General features: G+C 44.0%; 1 protein-coding gene across 2 annotated transcripts; it reads left to right on the plus strand.

Moving 5' to 3' along the window:
- The first annotated feature begins 4 nt into the window (after positions 1 to 4).
- Positions 5 to 15531, plus strand: pdcd6 (programmed cell death 6). 2 transcript variants are annotated; one of them, XM_068582401.1, is made up of 6 exons: positions 5 to 240; positions 4504 to 4565; positions 12521 to 12565; positions 13430 to 13600; positions 13924 to 14033; positions 14633 to 15531. In XM_068582401.1, exons 1-6 carry the CDS (start codon positions 158 to 160, stop codon positions 14729 to 14731), a joined length of 570 nt encoding a protein of 189 aa, XP_068438502.1. In that variant the 5' UTR covers positions 5 to 157; the 3' UTR covers positions 14732 to 15531. The 2 variants fall into 2 exon arrangements, with proteins under 2 accessions (XP_068438502.1, XP_068438503.1); XM_068582402.1 differs by having other exon boundaries at positions 7 to 240; positions 13430 to 13588.
- Positions 15532 to 24412: the final 8881 nt, after the last annotated feature.

The raw sequence follows: 24412 nt of genomic DNA on the forward strand, positions 1-24412 counted from the left end.
CCACGCCCCTGTGCGCGAGGAGGCAGGCAGTGAACGTCGGGTGGAGGAGAGGAGACTGATTGAAGCTGCTTAGAGAAGAAACTACAGCAGAGGGAAACACACACACAGTCTGTCGGCTCGTCTCGCTCATTTTTTTCCCCAGAGCAACCCCTTTAAAATGGCGTACCACAGTCCGTACAGAGCTCCCCCGCAGAACAACGCGGCTCCAGACCAGAGTTTTCTGTGGAATATCTTCCAGAGGTGAGTGTTTCTCCGTCTGCCCGCAGTGAACACAACGCGGCTGTCGTTTGTAGCGCGCGCAGGAAGAGAGATAGAGCGCGCGCGCGCGCGAGAGAGAGAGAGAGAGAGAGAGAGAGAGAGAGGGCGGCTGGGTGGCGGAGACACGAGAGGCTTCATTCACAACTCGTTGTTGCTGTCGTTGCTCTCGTGCCTCTCTATCAGTGTGTGTCTGAAAGCAGAGCTCCGCTGTCAAACGTGTGTGTCGTCAGGTCCGAGGTTACATACCAGCTGCGGAGCTTCCTGGAAATACTACTGCACGGTGTACAACATGTAGCCCACGGCTGCTCACGTCACACGGCTTGCGTGTCGGTGCCACACAGCTGATTTTTGTCGTTACACTGTGCTGAAATGAAGTCCCAGGCTGCTTCCATTTTACTGCGTTTAGAGTTTACAAACTGGGGTCCAGGGACCTCCAGGAGTCCTTGAAGCCTTTTTACAAATATGTTCTGGGATCCCCCAGCAAACGAGACAATTCAAGAGTATTCAATAAAAGATAGAGACATGAGAGCTTGTTTTATGAATGAACCTTCAGCTGCCTGTGTTTGCAACATATCTGCACCAAGTCAGCTGTGAAAAATCCTCTCAAGATGGGGATTCCTAAAAAAAAAAAAAGAGAGAGAAAGAAATCTGACAGTTGTACGCCTATATGACGCAGCACGTATCTATTTATGGGAGGCTGACATGAATACTTGGGAAAGCTCTGTCCAACAGAATAACCATAAACTGTATTATTAGTTCTTGAGGTGATGTCACAGCATCAGTGGTGGTTTTCAACCGATGACAGTCATCAACTTCACCACAGCTCGAGTCAAAAGTGTGTCAGCAGCTAAGAAGGTCACAGTAGTAGGCAGAGGGAATACTTGATATGCTATGGCTCCCGGTAATAGTAAGCTATAGAGTTATGTAATGCTGCAGAGGATTTTTTTATACTGCTACTTTGCTTTCTCACAACATTGAGATGCGGCATCCATTGCAAAGATCAAAGCATCCTTAACGAATTATTAATGTGTGGCGCGAAACCTCTTAGAAATGCAGGTTGATGTACACATTTTGTCTCATGGTTATATCATACAAGTTCAACAATATAGACTTTCATCAACCCACACAGTCATTGCTCACATGAGCACTTGCTGCCTCATCTGCTGTGTCCTGGTGTGGATCTGGCAGAGCGGTGCTGGATTTCCCTCAGTCATGTGATCAGAGTCAATAGAGCATAGTTGACACGAGGCCTCTCAATCTGTGTCACACACCGACACATACACTTACCAATCAGTCACTCACAATTCCCACTGTTGCTATATCTTTTGTGTATTCAGATAAAGTCACACTATGTAATTCTCTTTATAGTGTCTAATCATGAACGTATAACGACAGCAGAATACATTTATTCAATTATTCTCAATGTGTTTTGCATTGTGAACGGTGAAGGTAGGCTGGAAATTGTCTATTTTAAAAAACTAGTACATTGAACTCCACGACAGGACACCGAGTGACTCATGTGGAAGTCATTAACTCCTTTATTGCCGGTTTTCTTATGAAAGAAGTTAGTATGACACACATGTTCCCACCAAGCCCTTCAAGAGAACAACATCAGTGTTTGAGTTGGATTTAGATCAACAGCAGATATGTTGCTATGCAAATACAACGACATGTTCACCGACTGTCAGCTACTGCTGGATGAATACACAACATTTTGGAAATCGTATGCGTTGGTAATAAATTAGAAGTTGTCGAGTGGAAATGTGGTTTGTTCCAGAATAAATGTACAGGTGTGAGTGAGATTCACTAGATAATCCTTTTTACACTAAAGGTCCCCGTGGCCTGATCCACAACTTAAAGGAGAGATCACAAACCCCCTAAAAAGAAATAATGGAAACTGACTGTACACCATGATTTCCTTGGAAGGTTTTGTTAAATTGAATGCAGCCTTTTTCCTTCTTTCCCCCGCTATGGGAGCCACAATGGCATAGTTTATGTGGAAAGCGGGTCGAGCTTTGTTCCACAAGACATTTTTCCAACCTGATTGCTTAATAGGAAACAGTGAAACATGGGAAAATCTGAGTAGAATAACCGAGCCATGATGTCGCGTCGTCCCACAGTTTTACATTCACGTTCTGTATTTGACAGCGTGAAGATGGACGCGCCAGATGGTTAACTCTCTGTGCTGCAGGCCAAGAGGGAGTTTTAATGATGTTTTCATTTTCCATCTCGCTTTACGTAAAAGTCTGGCGAGTTAAGTCTACCTGAGGCTGACTGAGTGAGTTGGTAGGAGGAAGAGGAGAGCTTATTCTGTACACACGTACTTCTTTGAGTTAATCTATCAGCGTTTGGTAAATGTTGGAAACTTTACTGGCTGCACCAAACCCCTCCTCACGTTCACGGTGACAAAGCTCTCATTTATGGAGACGTGCTGCAAGCTGTTTTTCTCCCCCAAGGAGAGCAGCCAGGGCTCCTCAGGTTTGTTTTTCTTCATTCAGGCGGGGGGGGGAGGTAAAGCGAGCCGTACACGTGGACCTATAGCTGATCGCCGTGCAGACGTGGAGATTCAACCGCACATAAAGCGTCACGGCTGGGAGCGGAAACCCAGCGGAAACCCAGCCCACAGAGTCAGCACAGGGACCGGCCCGTCCGTGGAGGGCTTCCCTGTGTCATCCCCTCACTATTTGTTTCTGCGCTGGTATTCATCTTGTGTCTGAGTGTGCTGCGTGTCAACAGGTAGGGCCAGGAGGGTTGCTAAGGAACGACTGAGTCACTGGATGTTTGACTAAGCTGCGTTGCAATACTGCGAGGCCCGCTGCGTGTGTCACAGTCCAGCCGGTTTATGTTTTTATTGTCTCGGCATCTCAAGGGGAAGACTTCTGGCTGGCTGTTTAAATGTCTTGTCGTTTATGGAGATTTAATAACATTCAAAGTCAGCACAAAAAGTAACAACCTCATTGTGATCTAATTACTAAAAACAAGAAGCTGGGACAGCTTTCAGTCATCTGTGTCGTGTGTTTTTATCTGAGGATTCTTGCTCCTTCCAAGCTACCTGCATGTTTTTATTTTCATGACCTAAAGCTGCTGGTTTGGGACCAGGATGTAGATATTTGTCACTCAGTATTTTTTCTTAATAAGAGTAAGAGTATTTTGTTATATACTCATATCTTCCTCTGACTTACCTTGAGGCACTTCTGTGTGGCTTTGTGTCCTTTCTTTTATTTCTGCCACTGACCTTTTAGCTCTTTCAACAGAAAATATGATTTGTTATTGTGCTTGTTTGCAGTTATATAAATGTTTAAATAGTGAATTTATATAGGCGGAACATGTTTACTATTTGAAAAAAAACATAAAATGACGGATTAATCAATGATACAAATAATATCAAATTGCAGCTCTGTCAATGTTCAAACTGCACATTATTTTCTTCATTATTTAATTATTCGTTTACTCCACTGCACCAAACTGATAAAAATCCCAATGGACTTTTGGGAAGATGGAGCCATGTTTTGCATTTTTAGGTTCAAAGTTGTTCTCGATAAGTTTTCTGTCGACCGTCTAATTGATTAAGTGAATAATTGTCTAAGTCATAAATCCCAGCTCCTGGACCAATAGAAGGATTGTGTAGAGATTAAAGTTTATTTTAAATCATGCTTAATTCTAGTGGTGGATCATTGAATCATGAGCTTCTGAAAAAAACGGAAGACTTTTCAACATAAAATCTTTATTTTAGAGATAAAAAGAGTACAAGCAGGGAGATATATGGTTATGTGTTTATACGGTCTCAAACAATAAGCCACCGCACCCTGTGAGCTCTTTTATTGAATGTTTAGTTTTGGTTTCTTTCTTTTAAAGAATGTTGCACTGTGACATTTTTGCAAGCTGATGCTGTATACTGGTAGCACAAGTTACTTCTACATTGCCAATGTTGCCAACATTCAGTTTCCCTTTTTGCTGTCTCAGGATACACGCACGCACGCACACACAAGCACACGCACACGCTCTCACACTCACATGGGGCTTGTCTGTCTGATCCCAGGGGAGCTACAAACGTACAAGCTTCCTTGTGTGTCCTGATCACAGACCTCCATTCATTCTCAGTAAACTGTTGAAATAGTAACACACGCTCAGGGGGATAAAGTTTCAGCCGCTGAGTGTTGATACCCGCTCCTTTTGTGTGTTGGAGTGGGTTGGTGTGTGAAGTGGTTAATGCAGGCGCTATCTAATCTGTGTCTTCATCCCCAGGGTTGACAAGGATCACAGTGGGGTGATATCAGACTCGGAGCTTCAGCAGGCCTTATCAAATGGTATGTATCAGTGTCTGACTGTTCTGCCACTCCTTTTTGGTTCCTTTCTCCTTATACTTAGTTATTTTGGTCCATTTGCTCCAATCTCTCATTCTTCTTTCCTCTGTCTTCTCACATTTTTGATCCCTGCGTCTCCTTCCCATCTCCTCGCTGCACACCATTGCTTTCTTCCCCTCTTTGATTTCAGCAACTGCCAAGCTTAAGCAGAAAATGAATTGTGATTTTATTTTGATCCCCACATGGCAGGTGAGCTGAAAAAATGAAAGGAGCATTATTTTTGTCCCATGACAAAAGAGAAGCAGACAAAAAGTTGTATGATTGCAGCTTCAAAGAAAACTCATTGTCCCTGTGATGACAGCCCACACAGCGCTGTACCGGCTGCTGGTTGAAATTGTTGCAGTCCATGGGGTTGTTATCCTTAGTGGAGAATTTGAAACTCGAGCCAGAGACGCAGTTAGGATTATCATGTAAGTCGATTTATTGAATGAAATCAATGAGGGCGATGTTCGTTTGGAAAGTGTGGATGCAGGCTCATTCTTTTCCTTCTGCAAAATAAAAGGGCTAAAGTAGAAGGAACGGATAAAACGGTGTGCTTGATTGCTCAAATGTTAGCGAAGTAGCTTACTATATCCAGCGGTTAAATAGCTCACCACCTGCAGTAGTAATCCAGCCTTGCTTTCAAAGCCTGGGGCGTTTTCTTTTCCGCGGTAGCTTTGGGTTCGATGAAGTCATTGGTTAGTCCACAGCCTGAAATCCTTCTCTCTTGAAATATTAAAAGGGAAACGGCGTTTGAAGATAGAAACAGCATGAATCTAATCTGTCTTGCTCATCCAAGTATGTAAGCTTCTGCATCTGGAGTTTTTTTTGATCCCAATCCAGGTTCTTTTATATAATGTACGCTGGAGCTCCTCGAACTGAAACACTTGTTTACCATTTACAGACCTACGGCTGTGTTTGACCGCTAGGACATATTGGCTGACCTTAACAAGGAGTGTATTGGACTAGAATCAGAGATTTATTGATATAAATCAATTAATGATAAACTGGGAGAACGTGACCCACTAGAAGAGATACTTTGAAATGCAGAAACACGCTCCGATTGTGCAGCTTTGTGACAGAGTGAAGGTTCTTCCCTCACAAACTATCTTGGGCTGAGACAATGGCAAGCCAACATGTCATCTTGGCATGCCATCAAGGAAATGATGTTATTTACCGTCAGAGATGTTTGTTTCTTGGCAGATAAAAATTAAAAGCTGGTTTCAGAAATGTTCTGTATGTTATTTGTATTTTTGCCAACTTCCGTGTATCAGGCAACACCCAAAAGTGTTTCACACAAACCTTTCGTTTTCACCCGCTGAAAAAGGAGAGCACTAATGCGACAAAAGCAGGCACAAAGACAAAGCAGAGTCCATTTCATTTTAAGTGCTGCTGAGTTGACATTTGTGAGACAACGTTGGAAGGTAGCATCTCTTTGTTTTGATCGCCACGGTCACGTGACTTCACATAACCACTAACTAAAGGTGAACGAGTGTTCGGCGGGATGACGCTGGGTTGTGTCATTGACCAACCGCTTTTTTTTTGTTTTAAAAGGATCGTAAAAAATCATGAGTGGGGTATTTACTGACATATTTTATATTGTAAAACCAACCCTTTCAGCCAAGTTAACCACAGATCTAACCACCTCGAGACGACGAGGGAACCGGAAGTCCAAAAAATGCCAATTAATTTCTGGGCACGCAGTCATTTTAAACAAATCTTGTAATCCAGCGAGTTTTTTTCGATGCTGCAGATTGTGATTTCATTTTAGAAAGATTGAATACTGAGGACCCAGGCATTGTACATGAGAGTTACGGCTGCTCATGATGAGGAAAAGCAGGATTCATACAGATTTAGGGTTCAGTTCTCGAAACAGATACACAAGTATACTTCTTGGGGAGCAGTGTTGAATACATGTGTCTCATGTCATCTTCTCTGCTCAAAATCCTGGCAAGCGAAGTCCGTTTCACACTGAGAAAAGTAACCGGCTGGTAAAATATCTGTTTTCATGCCCACTAACAACACAGCACCAGCTCCAGCCTCGCCTCTTGACCTTCCCCACAATGAGACAGCTGGCTTGAAACACGATTGTGATTAATGAGACGCAGCGCAGTAGAAATCAAAGCACAGGTTGATGTTTGCTTTTCCCCGACAAGTTTATAGCTGAATTGCTCAGGCAGCTTTTTCAAAGACATTTGAACAGATTACTCTTTTCAGAAACAGATTCTTTTTTTGGCACTTCAGAGAAGAAAAGAAAAGCCACAGCGAAAGTAGCTGTTATCAGGCTGCACAGTGGCTCTAGCTCAGCATACAAGATTTCAGAGTGCTGCAGGACCGAGTCCTGAAACCCAGAAATGAGTTGGCACTTTCTGGACTTCCGCTTCCTTTGCATGGAAGTAGATGATTGTTTGTTTGGATGCCTGCATTGATGTCTGGTAACGTAGCTGCAGAGATCTTAACATTGTTCTACGATATAAAATACGTCAGTCGTTAAACTGGATTTTCTTGCTGAAATGTGTAAGCATCCTAAGCATTTGTTGGCCACAGAGCTTATTTTCTGCTGAAATAATTCAAGTCAAAATGACCTGAACTCTTCGTCCATCTCAGCCTGCTTGTGTCGTATTTCTGATCTCCTTAAGCAGTGCGTGTGAAAATGGAAGAGTGTATGAAACATTTTTGGGTGTTGCCTGACTCCGAGTTCATTCACGGAAGTTTAAAGCAAACTTGTTAGACTCTAAAGGAACAAAGAACAACATGCAGAACATTTAATTAAGAGCCCTATTCTGCTGATGCCAGCAATTCACCTTGGCATGCCATTGTCTGTGCTCAGCCCAAGATAGTTTGTGAGGGAATAACCATCACTCTGTGACAAAACTGCACAATCAGAGTGTGTGTACTTCCAACCTCTCCAACAGAGTAAGAGGTCTCTAGTGGATCACATGCATGTTTGTGCATGCACAAACAGGCCTGTTTATCTACTGTGGTGTTCATTTTCTCTCTGCATTCATGCCAACGGTCAGTAAAATAGCTTTTTGTTTTTTACAGACTTTGCGTGTATGTGTGAGTTTGTTGAGTGTCGTATTCATTTGCACTTTGTGTGTGTGTGTGTGTGTGTTTCTGATGGCCAGCAGGTTTCCCGGTCCAGTCTCTATCAGTTCATGAGGCTCACAGTGACATGGCACAGAGCCAGTGAGGCCGAACACTCACAGCACTGTATCCTGTCCTGCAGTTAGCTCGCTATAGCCACCAACGCTGCTTGTCTCTCTGCTACTGACCCTGCAAATACTCCTTTTATTTACATCACACCATCAACCAAGCGTTATCTGCCCTCCTCCCTTAAGGGAGGGTATCAAGACCCAGGAGGTTGGGGCTTTGCTGAGGCTGTTTCCACTCCTCCTTCCTCTGCTGTTTCTGCACCACATACTCTCTCTTATTCTTATCTCACCCTTCAGTGCTCCGCCTTCGATACCTGTCTTTTTGCACTTCCGAAATCTGTCCTGCATTTGAACTGTTCCTCTCATTGTTTTATTCAAAGTGAGTAAATCTGTCTACAGGCTTGAATATTTTCGATTGTTTTCAACCACAGATGATCTTTTTGATGCTTCTGAGGCTCGCTGTGAACATGATGTTGCGTTGTTTTCTTTTTTAGAGTGTCACAACCTCTTCTTTTGCTTGTATTAATTTAGTAACTAGTGCAATTCAATGACTCCATGAGACTTGACGCAGCATCTTTCCTGTCCTCTCCTCTCTTCCCCTCCTCTCTTATTTCATCTCCCACATTCCTCAGGAGGATATGGCACCGACTCATTGCCTGCTGTGTCCTCTGTCTGCTTGTCCTCTCTCTCATTATCATCTCTCCTTTTCCCCTTTACTTAGTTTCACTTTGTCTACTCTTTCTCTCCATTCATCCGCCCCACTCTCTTCCCTCTCTCCACTCTCTCCATCAGTCCTGGGTGTGACAACATCCTCCCTGATGGGACACCGATTGGCTGTGTGCCGCTGAAGTGTATGTGGATGTCTGTGTTGTGTGTGTGTGTGTGTGTGTTGTAGCAGTGCCATTTGCTATAAATATATAATTTTTGGCCTCCGTCCGCTCAGCGGTGAGCAGACATCATACCAACTTGCCGTCATGCTCTCCCACTCTGCGGAGCACACAGATTTATACTCCTCCTTGAGTTATTTATTTAAGTGTGTAGGAGCAGTAATAGCCACTGAAATTGCTGATACGATTGAGGGAGCACGCGGCTTGCTGCGCAGATTGCTGAGTGGGCTGAATGGCAGGACTCAAGGAGCTCGTTCAACAACTCTTCCCTTTACACTTCTACATTCGTAGCATTTGGTACACTTTAGTTGAGCGTGTATTTCCGTGAGACCATTGTTAAGCTTTTTGAAATACGTCCCTGGTATTAATCTTGTAGCCGACTAGCGGATGACTGTGATTTGTAGCTAATTGTTGAGGCGCCGCTGCTGTTTGAGTGACTATATTCCTTCACCCCGGCCTGCTGGTCTGTGCCGCTCACATCGTGACTGTTGTCTGGCATGAACCACAAAAACACGCAATAAACTCAGAGTGACTTGCTGACTGACCCACTGACGAGCGACTATTCCTCAGCAAGGATTTGGCTCAGTCCTGGTGGTTTTTAATATTGTATAAAACACTCCCCTTCAAAGGTTCGCAGTAGCTTGCCACAAAATGTTGGGCGCGGCCAAATGTCTGGGACGACCACTCGACATTTTGAACGGCCTTTCATGCTTTTAGGCAACACAGTGGGGACACCGGCTAAATGGAAGTTTGAATCATTTTGGAGTCCAAACTATATGAAATGTTAATAATACATTTGGTGTCTGAATTAAACTATTTTCTTTCTGATCTCTGTTAAAATAGCCATTTAGGGATGAAAGAAGAAAAAATGGGATTTCCGCACTAGAAATGCGCGATGCCGGTGACAATTAAGCTGTATTAAACTGTAAACTGTAATTATTTTTCTCCTCCATCTCAAAGTCGAGTTATTACTTTGGGAAAACAGAATTCATCTTGTGTGTGTTGGTTCAAGTCTGTGAAACTACTTAAAAGAGGTATAGCTGAAAGTGTGGGGTCTGTGTGTAGAAGGTAATGCCAAGTGTGTACAAGTGTCTCACTGAGCTCCAGCACAGCCGTTACATATAAGTGCACACTGCGGTCGGCTCACCCTGTTTTTCCACCCGCCTGCCTCTCTCCTCACCTCCTATATTCGCTCTCTCCCCTCCTCCTCACTTCTCTGTCTCCATCTCACCACCGGCAGTTGGGCTCACCAGTGAGAGGGCCCAGTGTGTGGACTGGACAGAGGGTGTATTGTCGCTGTCAGGCACACACAGACGCACACAAACATCTCAACCAATATGGCCACCTCACACTGGGCAGCCGCAGTCTTGTCTGGCAAACATTGGTGACCTCACAGCTAGCTACTGGTGTGAAAAGTGTGTGTGTGAGCAGAAGAATCAGCGTGGCAGAGGTCACAGCCTTTTCTTCTTCTTCTCTGGTGGCTCTGATGCTCATTCAGATACTACAACCGGATGTCTGATGTCTCTCAGTGTCCTTGCCTGTCTGACAGGTTGCCCATCTTTTGAAAATGTCACACTTTGACTTTCAGATATCAGCACAGTAGAGCTGGACTGATAAGCAGCCAGGCTGACACAGCGGCTGATAGCAGCTTTTTGCAGCTATGTCTTCATCAGTGTTAGTGGTGCAACGGATCACAAATTCATGTTTCTCTTTCTGATCTACTAGAACTTAAACTATAACTTTTAGAGATGCTCAGATGCTTAGACACAGACTTGTTTACAATAAGGCTTTATCAGGAATTTGACCCTAGAAAGCTTTGATGCCGAACTCCCGATCGGCCAACAAAGGCAGATAAAGGTCGGCAGAATGTTGTTAGTTTTCCAGTTATATGTTCATAAACCAAAGTTTAATACACTAAAAAGAACAAAATCTCAACCTCATGATGGCGTGCATGAAGTCAACGTGATGAACCGACTGACTGACGGTCCTCGCACGACACCACTAGTTTGCCGAAATAAAAGCACAAAAGAAAGAATCTTGTTTTTTTTTTTCTCCTGCCATGTAGAAATGTTAAGAGCAGAACCAATGGGTGGATTGTTGTAGTCCTCGACTCAGTTACGACAAAAACAATCTGTGTACATACAGATTTCACTGTTCATGCATCCTGATGTGATCAGATGGGACAAATCTCATTTGTAAAAGTGAAATGCATCCGTAGATGCTGTACAGATTCTAAAATACTGTCATCAGTTTGCCAGAAAATAGTTTAGAAAATAGAAAATGTGTGTTGCGTTAAGATCGGCACTCAAACAGCTAGTTTAAGGATATAGATTAGACGGCTTCAGGCCTGGTCCCACAGTCCTGGACGGCCTCCACCGTCAGTAAAACAAACCGAGGAAGAGGAAGAGGAAGAGGAAGGAAATGTCGAGTTTCTCCTTTTGACCATCAAAGTAAAATCTGGAGCTCTTTATTGGCATCCCAAAGTCGTGACGTGTTGAAGCCATTTCAGCCACTTTATCGTTTATTTGGACACTTTCATTCTCTCGTGGTGAAATCAAGGTGAAAAGCAAAACAGCAATGTCTATATTGTATTTTGCGTGGCACCTTTTTTTTATTTAAAGGAGGTGCTCAATTTCAAAGTGTTTTATCTCTCATGGCTCACACTGCAAACCTGCTTACTGCAGGCATAGATTAACCGTGGAGGGAAATACAAATAAATAAAAAAAACAGAAGCATCACAGTGAGAAAAGGCTTCACGCTAACATTTTGCAGACGCTGTTTTCGGGTCGCCAGAAGTAGGCTGGAGGGTTCAGGTCACTGCAACACAAACTAAACCGCACGTCTTGGGCTCCTTCTCCTCGGTCTCTTTTGTTGCTTTTGCTCATCGGGTTATCTCCACTCCTATTGCATTTTTCTTCTCTTTTGTGTTTTTACTTGTCCTCTCGTCTCTTCCCTACGTTAGCGCACACACGCACACACGCACACATGCACACACACACGCACCCTTCTCTTTGTTTCTGGTCCCAAACTGCTGGTCCTCGATATAATCAAGTGTGCTGGTGAGTCAGCAAAGGATTTAGATGCTCTGATAAATCTCATCGAGTTGAGAGAGTGAAGAGGGATATAAAGCATAAACACCCTGCTGAACCAAAGCCCCGTCTGTCTTTTTTTTTGGCCATATAACTGGCAGGTACACTCACATGAGATTAAAGAGATTGTCCCAGAGATGAACAAACCACAATTTTGTGTGTTTTGAGGGGGCAAAAGTCTGTAAAATGTCACACAACTCAACTGCTTTTGAAGACGCTTAACTTCAACTTGCATTTTACTGTTTTGTGATATTGTGATAAAATATTATGGCACCACTAGTTTAAAAAACAACAACAACACATAAGCTTTTCTCATTCGATACTTTCACGTGTCTGACGCTCCCCCCTGAATGTGATTTTATTTGAATGCTTTTATCTTCTTTCCGTGGGAGCTTAATGTGAACCCCGTCCATCATCTGTCTTCACGTTTCACTGACAATGTGGAGGAAGCGGAGGGGAAGCAGACAGTAGAAAGACGATAGATCCTATTCTACTCGTCTTCATTCTTCATCATCGTCAGGCAATCTTGCACTGACTTCCATCAAGTGTCAGAAATTATTAATGAAGATGTAAAAGGACCACTAAATGTTCATGTTCCCTAATATCATGTCGTGATAAAACTCATTTCTGTTCCCAAACAAAGACCAAAGGATCGATCTGTCCTGACCATGATCAAATGTCTACTCTCATGTCGCGCTCTAACGAGAAATCTGCTTTATTATTATGACATATTTAAGTTGGTCTCACTGGGCTGAGATGTTTTTAACTGGTATTCTTCTGTCTCACAGGCACGTGGACTCCTTTCAACCCGGTGACGGTGCGCTCCGTCATATGTGAGTAGCGTCAGACCATGACATGCGCAACTTTTACACAAACCCGTGTTGTCCTCAAAGATGCCGAGTTGTTTATTTGCCTCCTCCCCATGACAACCGGATAAATTAATTACGGTTTGAGCAGTCGAAGGGCAGACAAACTCATCTTTGGCTTCAGTAGCTGCTGCTCTAGTGGAAACCCGCAGCCATCAATAACAGAAGGAGTACAGAGCATCAGCAAGAAATGGGAGAGTTGGTCTCAAAAGACAGCCGCCGATTGCCTCTGACTCCAAATATTGATCTGCACTCTTCAAACAGTTGTAATATACAGCTGAGGTTAAAAATGTTGAACTCTGCAGTGTAGTTTGGATGTTTTTTAACTGTACCATTGTAGGCCAGACTGTATCTCAACACAAATACAGCTAAATCTGATTTGTACTACAAAAAATAGTTAAAAATATCTTTTCCCATGGTCTCATATGTACTTTGATCCCTTGTTGCTGTGTGACTCGCAGCATAATTCCCTATAATTCCCTGGCCTCCCTTTTCCACTGTTCATACTCAGTAAATCCATTGTTTATTAGTCCCCCAGCAAGAAGCATATCCTGTGATAACACTGCCTTTGTTGGGAGGTAATTGGATTGGGCCGCATGAGGTTGAGGAGTGTAGTTTAATGTTGGGGGTGATGGAGCCGGTTTCTCTTTGTTATAACGTAGTCCTATGAGCCCGGAGGCAGTCATATGTGAGATGCACAGTGTACCCCTCTCTGTGCTCTGTGTGTGTGCGTGTGCGTGTGCGTGTGCGTGTGCGTGTGCGTGTGTGTGTGTGTTAACAGCGTGCCTTAACAGTAGACTGTATCCTCGACCTTTCACCCTTCTCCCTCAGCTATGTTTGACAGGGAAAATAAAGGTGGGGTAAACTTCAGCGAGTTCGCCGGCGTGTGGAAGTACGTGACGGACTGGCAGAACATCTTCAGGAACTACGACAGGGACAACTCTGGCTTCATCGATAAGAATGAGCTCAAACAGGCGCTGACTGGATTCGGTATGCAGCAAAGTATGCTTGTTTATTACATTCGTTGATAATGGTGGAGGGCTTCATAGCTGTGTCTAGGAATGACCTTTCTCAGCGTCAAAAGGTCAGATTTTGTCTTTTCAGTAAGTCTGTGTGTGTTTTGCATTGATCCGCATGCCATTGGAAATTGTTCATTAAAGGGATGGTTTTCTAGTTTCGAATAAAACTGATCGTGGTTATGTTTGACTGCGCATGGTGTGTAGTGACATCATCAGTGTGCGAGCTGTCTAAAAGTGTCCACGGGGACCAACTAATAAATTCAGATCTGTCAGGTACATTGTTAATGTCTTGTTTGCTGTGTGCAGGCTACCGTCTATCAGATCAGTTCTACAGCACGCTGATAGAGAAGTTTGACCGCCAGAGGAAGGGACAGGTTGCCTTTGATGACTTCATCCAGTGCTGTATTGTACTACAGGTAACGGATTCACACGAGATCCAGAACAAACGCTAGTTAACAATTTCTCCCCCACCACGCACATGCGCGAGTATAGGAAGTCCTTTGGGTTACGACTTGCATCACAACGAGCCAACTCTTGTATTCATAAGATTCAAAGGGGAGTTTTAATTATGCATCTTTGGGAAATGCATTACAGTCCTCCCTTTTTAGATTATTAATCCCCCGTTGAAGTATGTTCCGTTTCAGTGATTTCACACACGTACAATTGTAATAGAGGCTGCCAAGCGTAGCTGGAACCTTTCCCTCATACTGAAGCAGCTCTTCAGGTACACCATGGTAGTAAAATAACAGCAGCTTCTTCAGACCTATCTGTGAGTGGATGACCTTGTGTTGCTATGTCTGCGTATCCAGAAGGATCCGGTGAATAATTCAAGCACTCACTATTCTGTGACCCAGAGTTGAGTGTTTATTAACTGTGGTAGAAAATGCAATAAATGTGACGATGATAATGATGTAGTCTGGAACACACCTAATCTGTATGAGTAGATGTTTATCCGTCGTGCATTGGACGATGAGAATGAGGAGTTAAATCCACTATTTTTCCCTCCTTTCCACAGAGGTTGACTGACGTGTTCCGGCGTTACGATACAGACCAGGACGGATGGATCCAGGTTTCATATGAACAATATCTGTCCATGGTCTTCAATATAGTATAACGCACATGGATCATCACAAAAGAGCACAACTGGACACAACTGTGCCAAAGCTACCGGCACCTCCCAGATGTCTGCCATGGTGGACACTACAAGATTCTTTTTTAAACCTAATGTTTTGCCTCAGTTGGGCTGTTTCACACAAATTTATATAATAAACACAAGGAAACTTAAAGGAACCCTAAGTTTTGTGAGGTTGTGATACCCTCCAGATGACAGTACTGGTCTGGAGGTACAACTGCAATGCTTCATGGACTTAAAAAAAGATCTTGTAGTGTTTTGTTTGATGATAAATCTAAACTAGGTCTGTGCTGGGGGTGGGAATCATTGTGGACACAACCTGTCTTTCTGTCTGTCTGTTATTGTCAACAAACTTTTTAACGTCTTAACTTTAATTGATACAATTTAAAAAAATAACTCTGTTAAGAGTGAAAATGATGCATTGTAAATATGATTTAAGATGCATTGCATGCTTGTCAGGGAAATTTAGCCCCACGTTGAAGCATGCTTTCCCTTTCTCGTGTCTTTTCCTCAGCCCTGTTTTGCTCAAAGCCATGTTTACAAAAACGGTGAAAGCAGGTGATGTTCTGCTTTGCGATTCACTGACATGCCAGCTTACATGCCATATTTGTACAAACGTATTTTTAACTGCGAAATCAAATGTTAGAATAATAATTTACATATCATTTTTGGTAGATGGTAAGCATAACGCCTTTTAGTATGGCTTATTTTTTTGTGCATGATGCCTTAAAATGTGTGAAAAGAACACAAAAGAGAAATCTTTTATTAAAAAATAAAGAAAATCTTATGTGGAGTTTGCTTTGATCCTTTATCGGCTCATTAGGTTGCGTTGCAGATGAAGCGGTTGACCTCAAAGTGGCTCAATGTCGCCATCTGCTGGACGTTGCTCGCTTTTACCTCCGCAATGCACCAACACGAGACCCGGAACCTTCAGCGCTGCTCTCGTTTCCGCTGGGAAGTACAAGTGTTGCACCTGCTTATAACTTAGCTAGCGTGCTGTATAAAGAGGCGAAAACTGCATTTTTAAAATTCATTTTAATTGTATTTATAAAATGTGCCCACACTTAATTTATGTATAAATGGCGTCTCAAACTAGTGAGTGTGATGTCGGTGAAACAATGTGATCAATGCTATGCAAGTTACCTTTCATTGAAACATCTGGAAACTTTGGAGTTGTCGGTAGGATCCCTCCCACGGTAACGGGATGAGAAGACACATGAGCAGCGTGGAAACACATGCAGTAACTAAACAGCGCCAGTGGGAGGCAGCAGAGGCCGCCATAACGTCGGTGCAGACGTTACACACAATCAGCGCTGCAGCACGCCACTGATGCATGTGAGGACTTGTAGGTCTTCAAAGCAGGACATCATCATTTAGAGTCAACACAGAGCACACAAGTGTCCACAGTCTGCTCCCAACCAAGACGCAGGTCACAGTTTAGTGTCATCACGTGATGGATGGACCTTTTTCACGCGGTGTGTGTTGACAGTCATAAGACAACAAGCACAGGTGTAATCAAAACTCTTAATTAAAGGCTTAGTTACACCAAATGAGTCAGCATGCACAATGCCAAGGCCATGAAGTGGTCAACATAAGTGCTATGCAGGCATTATTAATGTTTTTAGTCCCATCTGTGGTTATCTTCAATGAAATGTCAAAATGTGTGCTATGAAAAAAGCCAATTGTTGTCAGAAGCAGAAAATGAACAAAAGACTACTCAACTCTCAAAAGTATTTGATGAAAATGTTTTAATTGACTCATCAATTCAGAGCTATTCTTAATTGATTAAAACACATCTTTTGAATGCACAACCGTGGAAAAACAACTCCCTGGGAAATGACAGCACTAAAATGTGATGCAAATGTTTAATCTGCATTAATTACTCTGCTGGCTCACTGCGTGTTCTCAGTTAAATGAAACTGTGAATTAAAATGCAATAACAACACTACACACTAGTAGTTAAAACGCTGTTCCACTCCCATGCACACACTGCACCGTGTGATCATTTGTTTGAGGTGAAGCGGAGTAGAAAGCGCTGCCTGAGACAAATTGCCCCCTCCATCCCGCCTCGCATCCCTTCACTGGGTTTTCGTCTCCCTAGAATAGCCCGTTTGTTTTCCGTGCTGTTTTCTCCTGGAAGCAGTGGCCTCTGCTCTGCGGTTGACAGCTGGATTCCCCGGGATGACCCTAAACAATGTCAGGTCAACTACCTGCTGCAGCCGTGAGCCACAGCCCCTGGCACGCTCACACACTCTTATAAACACCCAGGGTGAGAGCCGGGGCCCTCACCTCACCTCGACCCAGACCTTTTTATTCATTGTTTCATGTCTGTCGTCGTTTGTGTCACGAAGTCTGTCCCCAAGGAACAGTTTACATTCCATCCCCGTCCCTCCCGCTGTGGAGGTTAAACCTCATGGCGCAGGGTCGGCCCCTCTCTAAGTGTTGCGGGCCATATTGGTTTCAGTCTCTGCATCTTTATCATTCTCTGTCATTAGTTGCGGTACAGACTGTGGTCAAAGGAGCGCAGGGGGTCCGTGGTTACTGCGGCGATAAACCGGCCCAAGGTGCGTAATGCGGTGAACCAGGAGACAGCGAGGCGTCTGCTCCAAGAGCCGGAGGCCCTTCACAGTGGCTTGAACGTGGCGTGGCGTTCCTTGTGGGAAAGGTGAGACGACGGCGGGGAGAGATGGAATGGGTTGTGAGGGAGGGATTACAGTTTGAACCTGGTTTACGTCTCGTGGAGGAATCCTGTCTCTCGTTAGAGGTCAACCGGCCGTCTTTGACATCAGTCATTTCCCTCTCGGTTCTGTGTTTCCTCTTCCTCTTCTCATATGTGCTTCATTTAAGAACACTGGAAATGGTAAGAACCGCTAGCTCCCTGTGCACAAGCACCACAGTCCACTCACCAGCACATCTAAACCTCAATAGCTATTACATTTTGTTTGTTTAATCTGGTGTACAAAGTGTAAAAACAGCTTGTGGTTTTATGTGGTATTATATTGGGACTATTTCTTGTCGAGGAGCAGTAAGTCTACACTGGTTGGAGTCATTATCTCTGCAAGGTGCAACATTTTAGGCACTTTATGAATGACAGAATGTATTGTACAACTTTTTAACTTCATGGTTTAATAATAATGAGCACAGGCTGAGAAATATTTCAGAAAGCAAGAACAGGTAGAATTGCTAAGATGCACTTATGGAAAGACGAGATAGTCATTGAAACTCCTCCGCTCCTCCTCATTACTCAACCTGCCATCTCTCCATCACATTCTTCCTCTGCATCTTTTTTTGCAGTCCTTGGATCCAGCTGAAACACCGGGGTGACCTTCCCAGAAAAAAATCCCACACTCACACACCTGTGAGGTGGCCTGCGCTGTGTCAGCCGCCCACAGCCAGAAGCACGTCACGGCTATAGTGCCTCTAAAAATAATCATCGCACACGCTGCATGAACTCCCTCCCTCCGTGGAAATAATGTCTTCAACCTGGATCAACCTGTCGGCCGCGCAAGAGAGACAAGCATACACTTTGTTTGGTACTTCAGAGGTTGGAGCCTCTCCAGATGGCGGCTGCAGAGGGCCGCTCGTCTCGGCTGCGAACAGAAAACAGTGTGTGCAGCAGAGTAATTAGCTCCCGTTAAACGGGTTGGCAATGAGCGTCACAGCGGGTCGTCCCAGCAGAAATGGCTCTTCTGTGATTCCCACCATGGCTGTAATGTGCTTTTAATCGCCCCGCCGCACATTCCTGTCAGCAGGTTGTCCTGCATTGCAAGGAGGCTGACCTTCAGAGGTGAGCGGCGGTCTGTCTCTGTAAAGAGATGACGGGCAGCGAGGCGCTCTGTAGTTGTGGTTCAGAAAAACGCCAGGAATCCATTTTGTTCAAATAAGCGCCAACGCGACCATCCCCTCTGCTCTATGCTCTCGTTTTTTAGGGTCGACGTCTTGTTTTTTTCTCTTCTAACTTGTTGAATTCAGAGTAATTGCTTTCTGCAGGTTTTGAAGATGCATATGTGGAGTGTTGGGGATTTGAAGTCTGCGGGTGTTTGTTGTCAGGTACGATCTGGAGGTGTCACTTCAGCACATGTTGAGCTGAGGGGAGGCCACCTTCCATGTCTGTGAAGCCTCACTAGTCTCTTAAAAACACACTGAACGCTAAATGTTAAGTGCTAAAATGTTTGTTTTCCAACGTTGTTTGTTAGAGGTCAAATTCAAAAGTTCCAGAAAAGGATTTTGAGAAATAAATTCAGATCTGTTCAAGTTCCCAGTTTTTTACAAAGACGTTGAATGAAGTTGAGGTCGGGTTTAGTGGAACGTAACAAATGCACATTTACTCAAGTCAATCACAGTAACAGTGTTTTCCTTTTCATAGCACAAACTACTTCTGCTTCACTCCATCTCACAGGGATATACCGCACCTCCGATTCATCCTGTGAAACTTGAGGGGAGCTGTGCACATTCTTCTGGTCCGTCATATACTTTCTACAGAAGACAGAGTTCCTTTGAAAACTGTTTACTGTGTTGAAGAATGTGGTGACGTTACCCTTTAAAACTCAAAACTCTGACTCCACAGTGCTGCGGCTTTGTCTCTTTGGCCCCTCAGTTCACAAAACAACATCCCTCAGATGTTTTGATTCATTTGGCAAATTACAGTTTCAGAATTAAATGCTGAAATTTTTTTCATATTTACGATCGATCTATCGGATTCCCTGTGACAATAGTTATTACATGTTTTGTATTACTTTGATTAATCTCCTGTAAAAAATAATTATCTATACTTTGGTCAATACTTTCCACAGTTAATGCTTGGAAATTAATGAGAAAAACATCAATATAAGTGTATCTGCATGTTTCTCACTTTGCTTTTGACCAAGAAATTTACATCTTCTTTATTATTTTCTGTCTCAATGACTCTAGGAATCTGTCCAGCAACCGGATGAGGAATTGTCAAAAAAAACACCTTTAGGAGCCTTAAGTCCGTCTTTATACTGTGAGTAACTGATCGTCTGGCTTCACAGGGAAGTGTGTGTAATTGTTTGCGGATTATAGATGGAATTATGGTTTAATAAGCATAAAACCACTTTGGCATCTCTAGATTTAAGGTCGGATTCAGAGAACAAGTTGTCATCTTACTGTTAATGCCTCTCACAGGTAACAACCTGTGTTCATCGGTGTTGTTCGGCCCGACGCGGAGCTGATGATGTAAAGAAGTCCTCTCGCTGCTTCTATGCTTTTAAAGTTATTGTAAGTGCTCACAGATATGAAACGCTCTGGTAAATGTAAACAGGTTGTGCAGCACATTATGGCTCAATACAGTACACCCCGTGACTCACTCTCAACCAATCAGAACGCTGGAGTTCATCTCCCCGCATTGTAAAATGCTTTAAGGGCCTCCATGAACAAATGGACCAGCTCTTCATAGCTTCTGCAAGGACAAAGGGCTTTAGGGAGCTCTGTCACATCGCTGCTCCCATAAACAGCATGACGCACTGTTCCTCTGTAATTGCCCTGCGTTGACCCACAGCTGTAATCAAAGCTCCCAGTTGATGGGTGTTGCTGGCACACATAGGTTTGTTATAATCATTTTCATTACTGCTACATTACGGAGCGAGGAGGATTTTATGAGTCTCTGCCTGAGCCTGTGACATAGTGTTTGTAGGCCTCTTGGGTAATGTTGTAATTACCACATGAATCCAACGGAAGGGGCTGTGGTAGGAGCATGTTAGTTTTCCATTAATGAGGATGTCGTGTATGTGCATATGTGTGCGTCTGTGAGCACATGCGTGATTTGTGACTATGCATTGGATTCAGACTCTTTAGGGAAGAGAAGCATTGGTGTGCCAGCGAGCCCAAAGCAAAGCTGCTATCCAAATTGCAGCCCTCGGACTCCAGCTCAACTTGTTGTTTTTTTCATCCTCATCATTTTCCCTTCCTCTCTGACTTTCCAGCTGCCATACTTTGTAATTTTGTGGTCTCCTCCAGGAGGGAATTTCTGCGCTGGTTATGATCTGGAAGAGCTGGCCAATCACACAGCCTCCCCTTAAATTGGAGCAAGATGCCACCGAGGGTCCCGGTCCGATGGTGCGCGCTGTCTGGGCTGCGTGTTCGCTAGTCAGGGTTATATCTAAATGTCTCATGATCTTAGTTTAGGGCGAAAGGTTTCCACAATAATATAAAAACCCGGAGACGTGGCGAGTAGTGATTGTGTTTGTTCTGAAGGATTTGGGGAGACAGGTAGTGTTGAATGGGACAAACGCCTTAGCGTTGTCGCTCCTCGCACACTGCTAATACTTGACAATGACAAAAGGATTATGATTATGATAAAGGATGTACTGTAAACTACTAAAACTACAGCCTCCACGAAGTCTGAGTCTTCTGGATTAAGTGGACCTCCTATGCAGAAAATTATAGCGCTACAGAATACCCAGTGCTTCATTTGTTCAGCGACAGCCAGAACATTTGTTACTCTATTGTTTGCAAGTTTGACATCCAGATTATTTTTTTGTAGATAAACCAAGAAGAATCGGAGCAGTGAAAAGGCATCAAATGGGCCGCGAAAATGCGCATTTACATGGAGACGCTTGAAAATGTCCTGTACAGTGGATATATTCTCCAGGAAGCCGTGTTGCTGCCGTGTGTGTTCCCTCTGTGTTGATTGTACTGTGTTTAAATCCTACAGTTTTGCGTGTATACTGTGTGTGTGTGTTTTGATCTTCTAATCCGGTTGTTTCTTCCAGGGTTCACCCTGGTAGGAACTGTCAAGGCCGCTGATAGCAGCAGTCGGTGGCTTTCCTGTGGCTGGAGTGGTGGAGGAGAGAGATGTTCTGTTGCAGGTTTGGTACGTCTCACTCCTTGTCGTCTTTACCGCTACTACAGTTACTGTTGTACTCTGCTGTACTGTTCTGGTACTAGTATTGGTGGTGGGAGGAGAGCAGTGCCGCTTCTTTGAGCATAAACAAATGCTGGTTTTTTAACACCCTACTGACACTGGGACTGTGATACACACATCCACAGCTCAAAAGCTGCCCAATACAACCACAATGTGATCTGTAGGCCACCGAGCAGCGACACTGGCTCTGTTGTGGACTTGAGGGTCTTGCTCAGTGCTAACGAAAGAGGTGCAGGCTCTTCTCGTTCACTTTCTGTAACCTGGTTTATCCTGCTATTTGAACCTGTGTCTCTCAGGCCACAAGCTTGTTTTATTTTACAGCTGCAGGCTCTTCTCATGCTCTTCTCAAGCTCATTACAAACATTACTACAAAGTACTACCATGACAAGTAACACTAGTTTAAAACTACAGGAGTTACTAAAAATTCAGCAACTTCTTAGTGTACTAGTAGTTTTATTAGCATTTAACAACTACTTCACACCACTTCTCTCTTCTTCTTGCTACCAGTCGTATTTCCCAGTATTACTACTATCACTTGCTGCTACGAGTAAAAGCTCAGCTCCTGCTGATGTTGAAGCTTTGGCTGTTCTTCTATACGAGTGATATTAATGGCTAAGTTGTTTGTCTTTCCTCCCGTTGACAGTAGTACAAGGAAGAGCTCTGCTACCAGCACCGCCACCTCTCTTCCCCTTTATTCTCAGTTGTTCTGCTCCCTCCGCCTTTGTGTATTTGCTCATCTAATTATATCTGTCCATGAAAGTATCCTCGTGTTTTTCTTTGCGTCCACTGCATACATCATGTGTGCCCGAAAGCCAGGAAGTCCACGGCGTTTCTATTTTTCAACTTTGTTACTCCGTCCTCTGTTATCACCCCAGCCTCCTCTTGTTTGTGCGCGCGGACGGAGTCGTAGTGCGATAACACCGGTGGCCGTGACCTTTTGGCATCACGACCAGAGTCTGCTGGGCAGTCTTGATAAGTAGGAGAGGAAGCAACCCTCTGCCAGGTTTCCACTGCGGGGCCAATCAGGGCTTACATATTATTTATGTCACACAATTTCCTCATAAACAACATTTTCCTTTTTTGGCGTCTCGCAGCTTACTGGCATGCTTTGCCCACAGACTCGGCTGTAGTTTTAGAAGAACAAGTAGTACTTTGGATCTTCTGCTGTAAACACTTTAAGCTAATACTGATAGCAGCAAGTCGTGGTCTGCTTTACTATATAAAAGTGGCTCGTGTTGGACCGTTGCAGCATCTCTCGTGTAGCTGTCATATGTGTTTGCTACGCTGCAAGATGGTTTAAAATACAACTGTTGTACTATAATTTACCGGCTGTACTAGATTTAGAGTGTAAACAGGCAGGGCTTATCATCTCAGGCCTGTAATTTATAGGAGAGCATCCTGGCAGTGCCCTTGTCTTTCTGTCTGTCTGACTGTCCGTCCTCCCAGACTGTCTGGTGGCGAGTCTTCAGTGCCCGCCAGGTCTTGCTCCAGCCTCTCTGCGGTGTCGGAGTGCAGATTCACCATACCTTGAACAAAAGTGTGCATATTTCTCCGTCTCAAATTAAAAAAAAAAGATCCTTTTGGTAACAGCACTGAAGCTCTGGAATAGTATGTGCACTGACTAACGATAACTGGTTGTATTTATTACAATGTTTTGCAAAGCGTTTCGATTGCATGTCATTAATTTGTGCAATTGGAGCATCTAAAAGTTAGAATCCAAATCTCACCGAGGCCAGTGAGCATGCTAGACACTCATATTGACTGTCTGCCCGAAACCAAATGAGGAGCACGAGGAAAACACTCGGTTTGAAGATCGAAATGCAGATCAGAGGAGTCACACACAGGAGAAGACTTATAATACAAGGGTTATAATCATGTGATTGTGTGTGTGTGCACCCTCTTCTTTTGCCGCAAACGCACTGATATTTTGGGTGCCACTTCAGACTGCATGCAAAGGACCATTCGATGTGGCGGTGAATCACAAAACGCTCTCTCTTATTGTGTGTTTTATGCTGACATTGTCTGCCTCACTCTCCACGCTCCAGGCCGTTCGGGGCCGCTCGTGACAACACAGCCGAATGCGTCGCCGCCACTCAACCACTTCTGTTGCTCCAGAGACACGGTTGCTCTAACGCCATTTTAATGTCCCGTCAGCCTTCACGTTCACACACGTATCGTTGAAAAAACTCCCGAAACACTTCAAGTCACGGTGATGCCCGTGAGACCGAAGTGAAACGTCAACATCTGCCCGAGAGTGTGAGGTGTGTGAGTGAGAAACACGTCCGATCCACTTGCAGTCTAGACGCGGGGGTTAGACAATTATGGGTTGTATTCGTTAAATCGCACAAGACAGCAGTGGTCATTGCAGACACACCTGGCAGAGATCTGAGCTCTACTCACTACACCTTTCTAGTTTTAACAATGGATTGTCAGGGCGTCTCTGGACAACGACTTCCTCCAGCCGATTCAAGAAGAATCTTAGTCTCGGAAATCAATGTAATGCTCAGACCTCTTGCAGGCAGCAATGAGCTTTACTGCGGTTTTGACACATTGAGTTGCACGTTTCCTTCCAGTAATTAATTCCCTGCTTCTTGATTGCCACGTCTTTAGGCTTGTTTGTCCACACATTTGCGTCGTTTCCCCTTAACTCTGTTGAAACCGCTGTGGTTTGTCAGATGTACATTTGGCAGCGTGATTATTACTTTGACTGCTGGTTTTCAGCATTTTCATACCCAAACTCTGCGTAGTTGTATGCTGCACAACCAGCGTCTTCTCAAGCC

The sequence above is a fragment of the Clinocottus analis genome, unplaced genomic scaffold (assembly GCF_023055335.1).
Source record: "Clinocottus analis isolate CAN_PGR_092001 unplaced genomic scaffold, fCliAna1.0.p SCAF_18, whole genome shotgun sequence".
NCBI classification, from domain to species: Eukaryota; Metazoa; Chordata; class Actinopteri; order Perciformes; family Cottidae; genus Clinocottus; species Clinocottus analis.

Bases quoted from the DNA above. Each gene is read 5' to 3' on its own strand.
- pdcd6 (XM_068582401.1), top strand. From the start codon at position 158: ATGGCGTACCACAGTCCGTACAGAGCTCCCCCGCAGAACAACGCGGCT. The intron at 241-4,503 runs GTGAGTGTTTCT...CTTCATCCCCAG, and splicing joins CTGTGGAATATCTTCCAGAG to GGTTGACAAGGATCACAGTG. The intron at 13,601-13,923 runs GTATGCTTGTTT...TGCTGTGTGCAG, and splicing joins TGGATTCGGTATGCAGCAAA to GCTACCGTCTATCAGATCAG.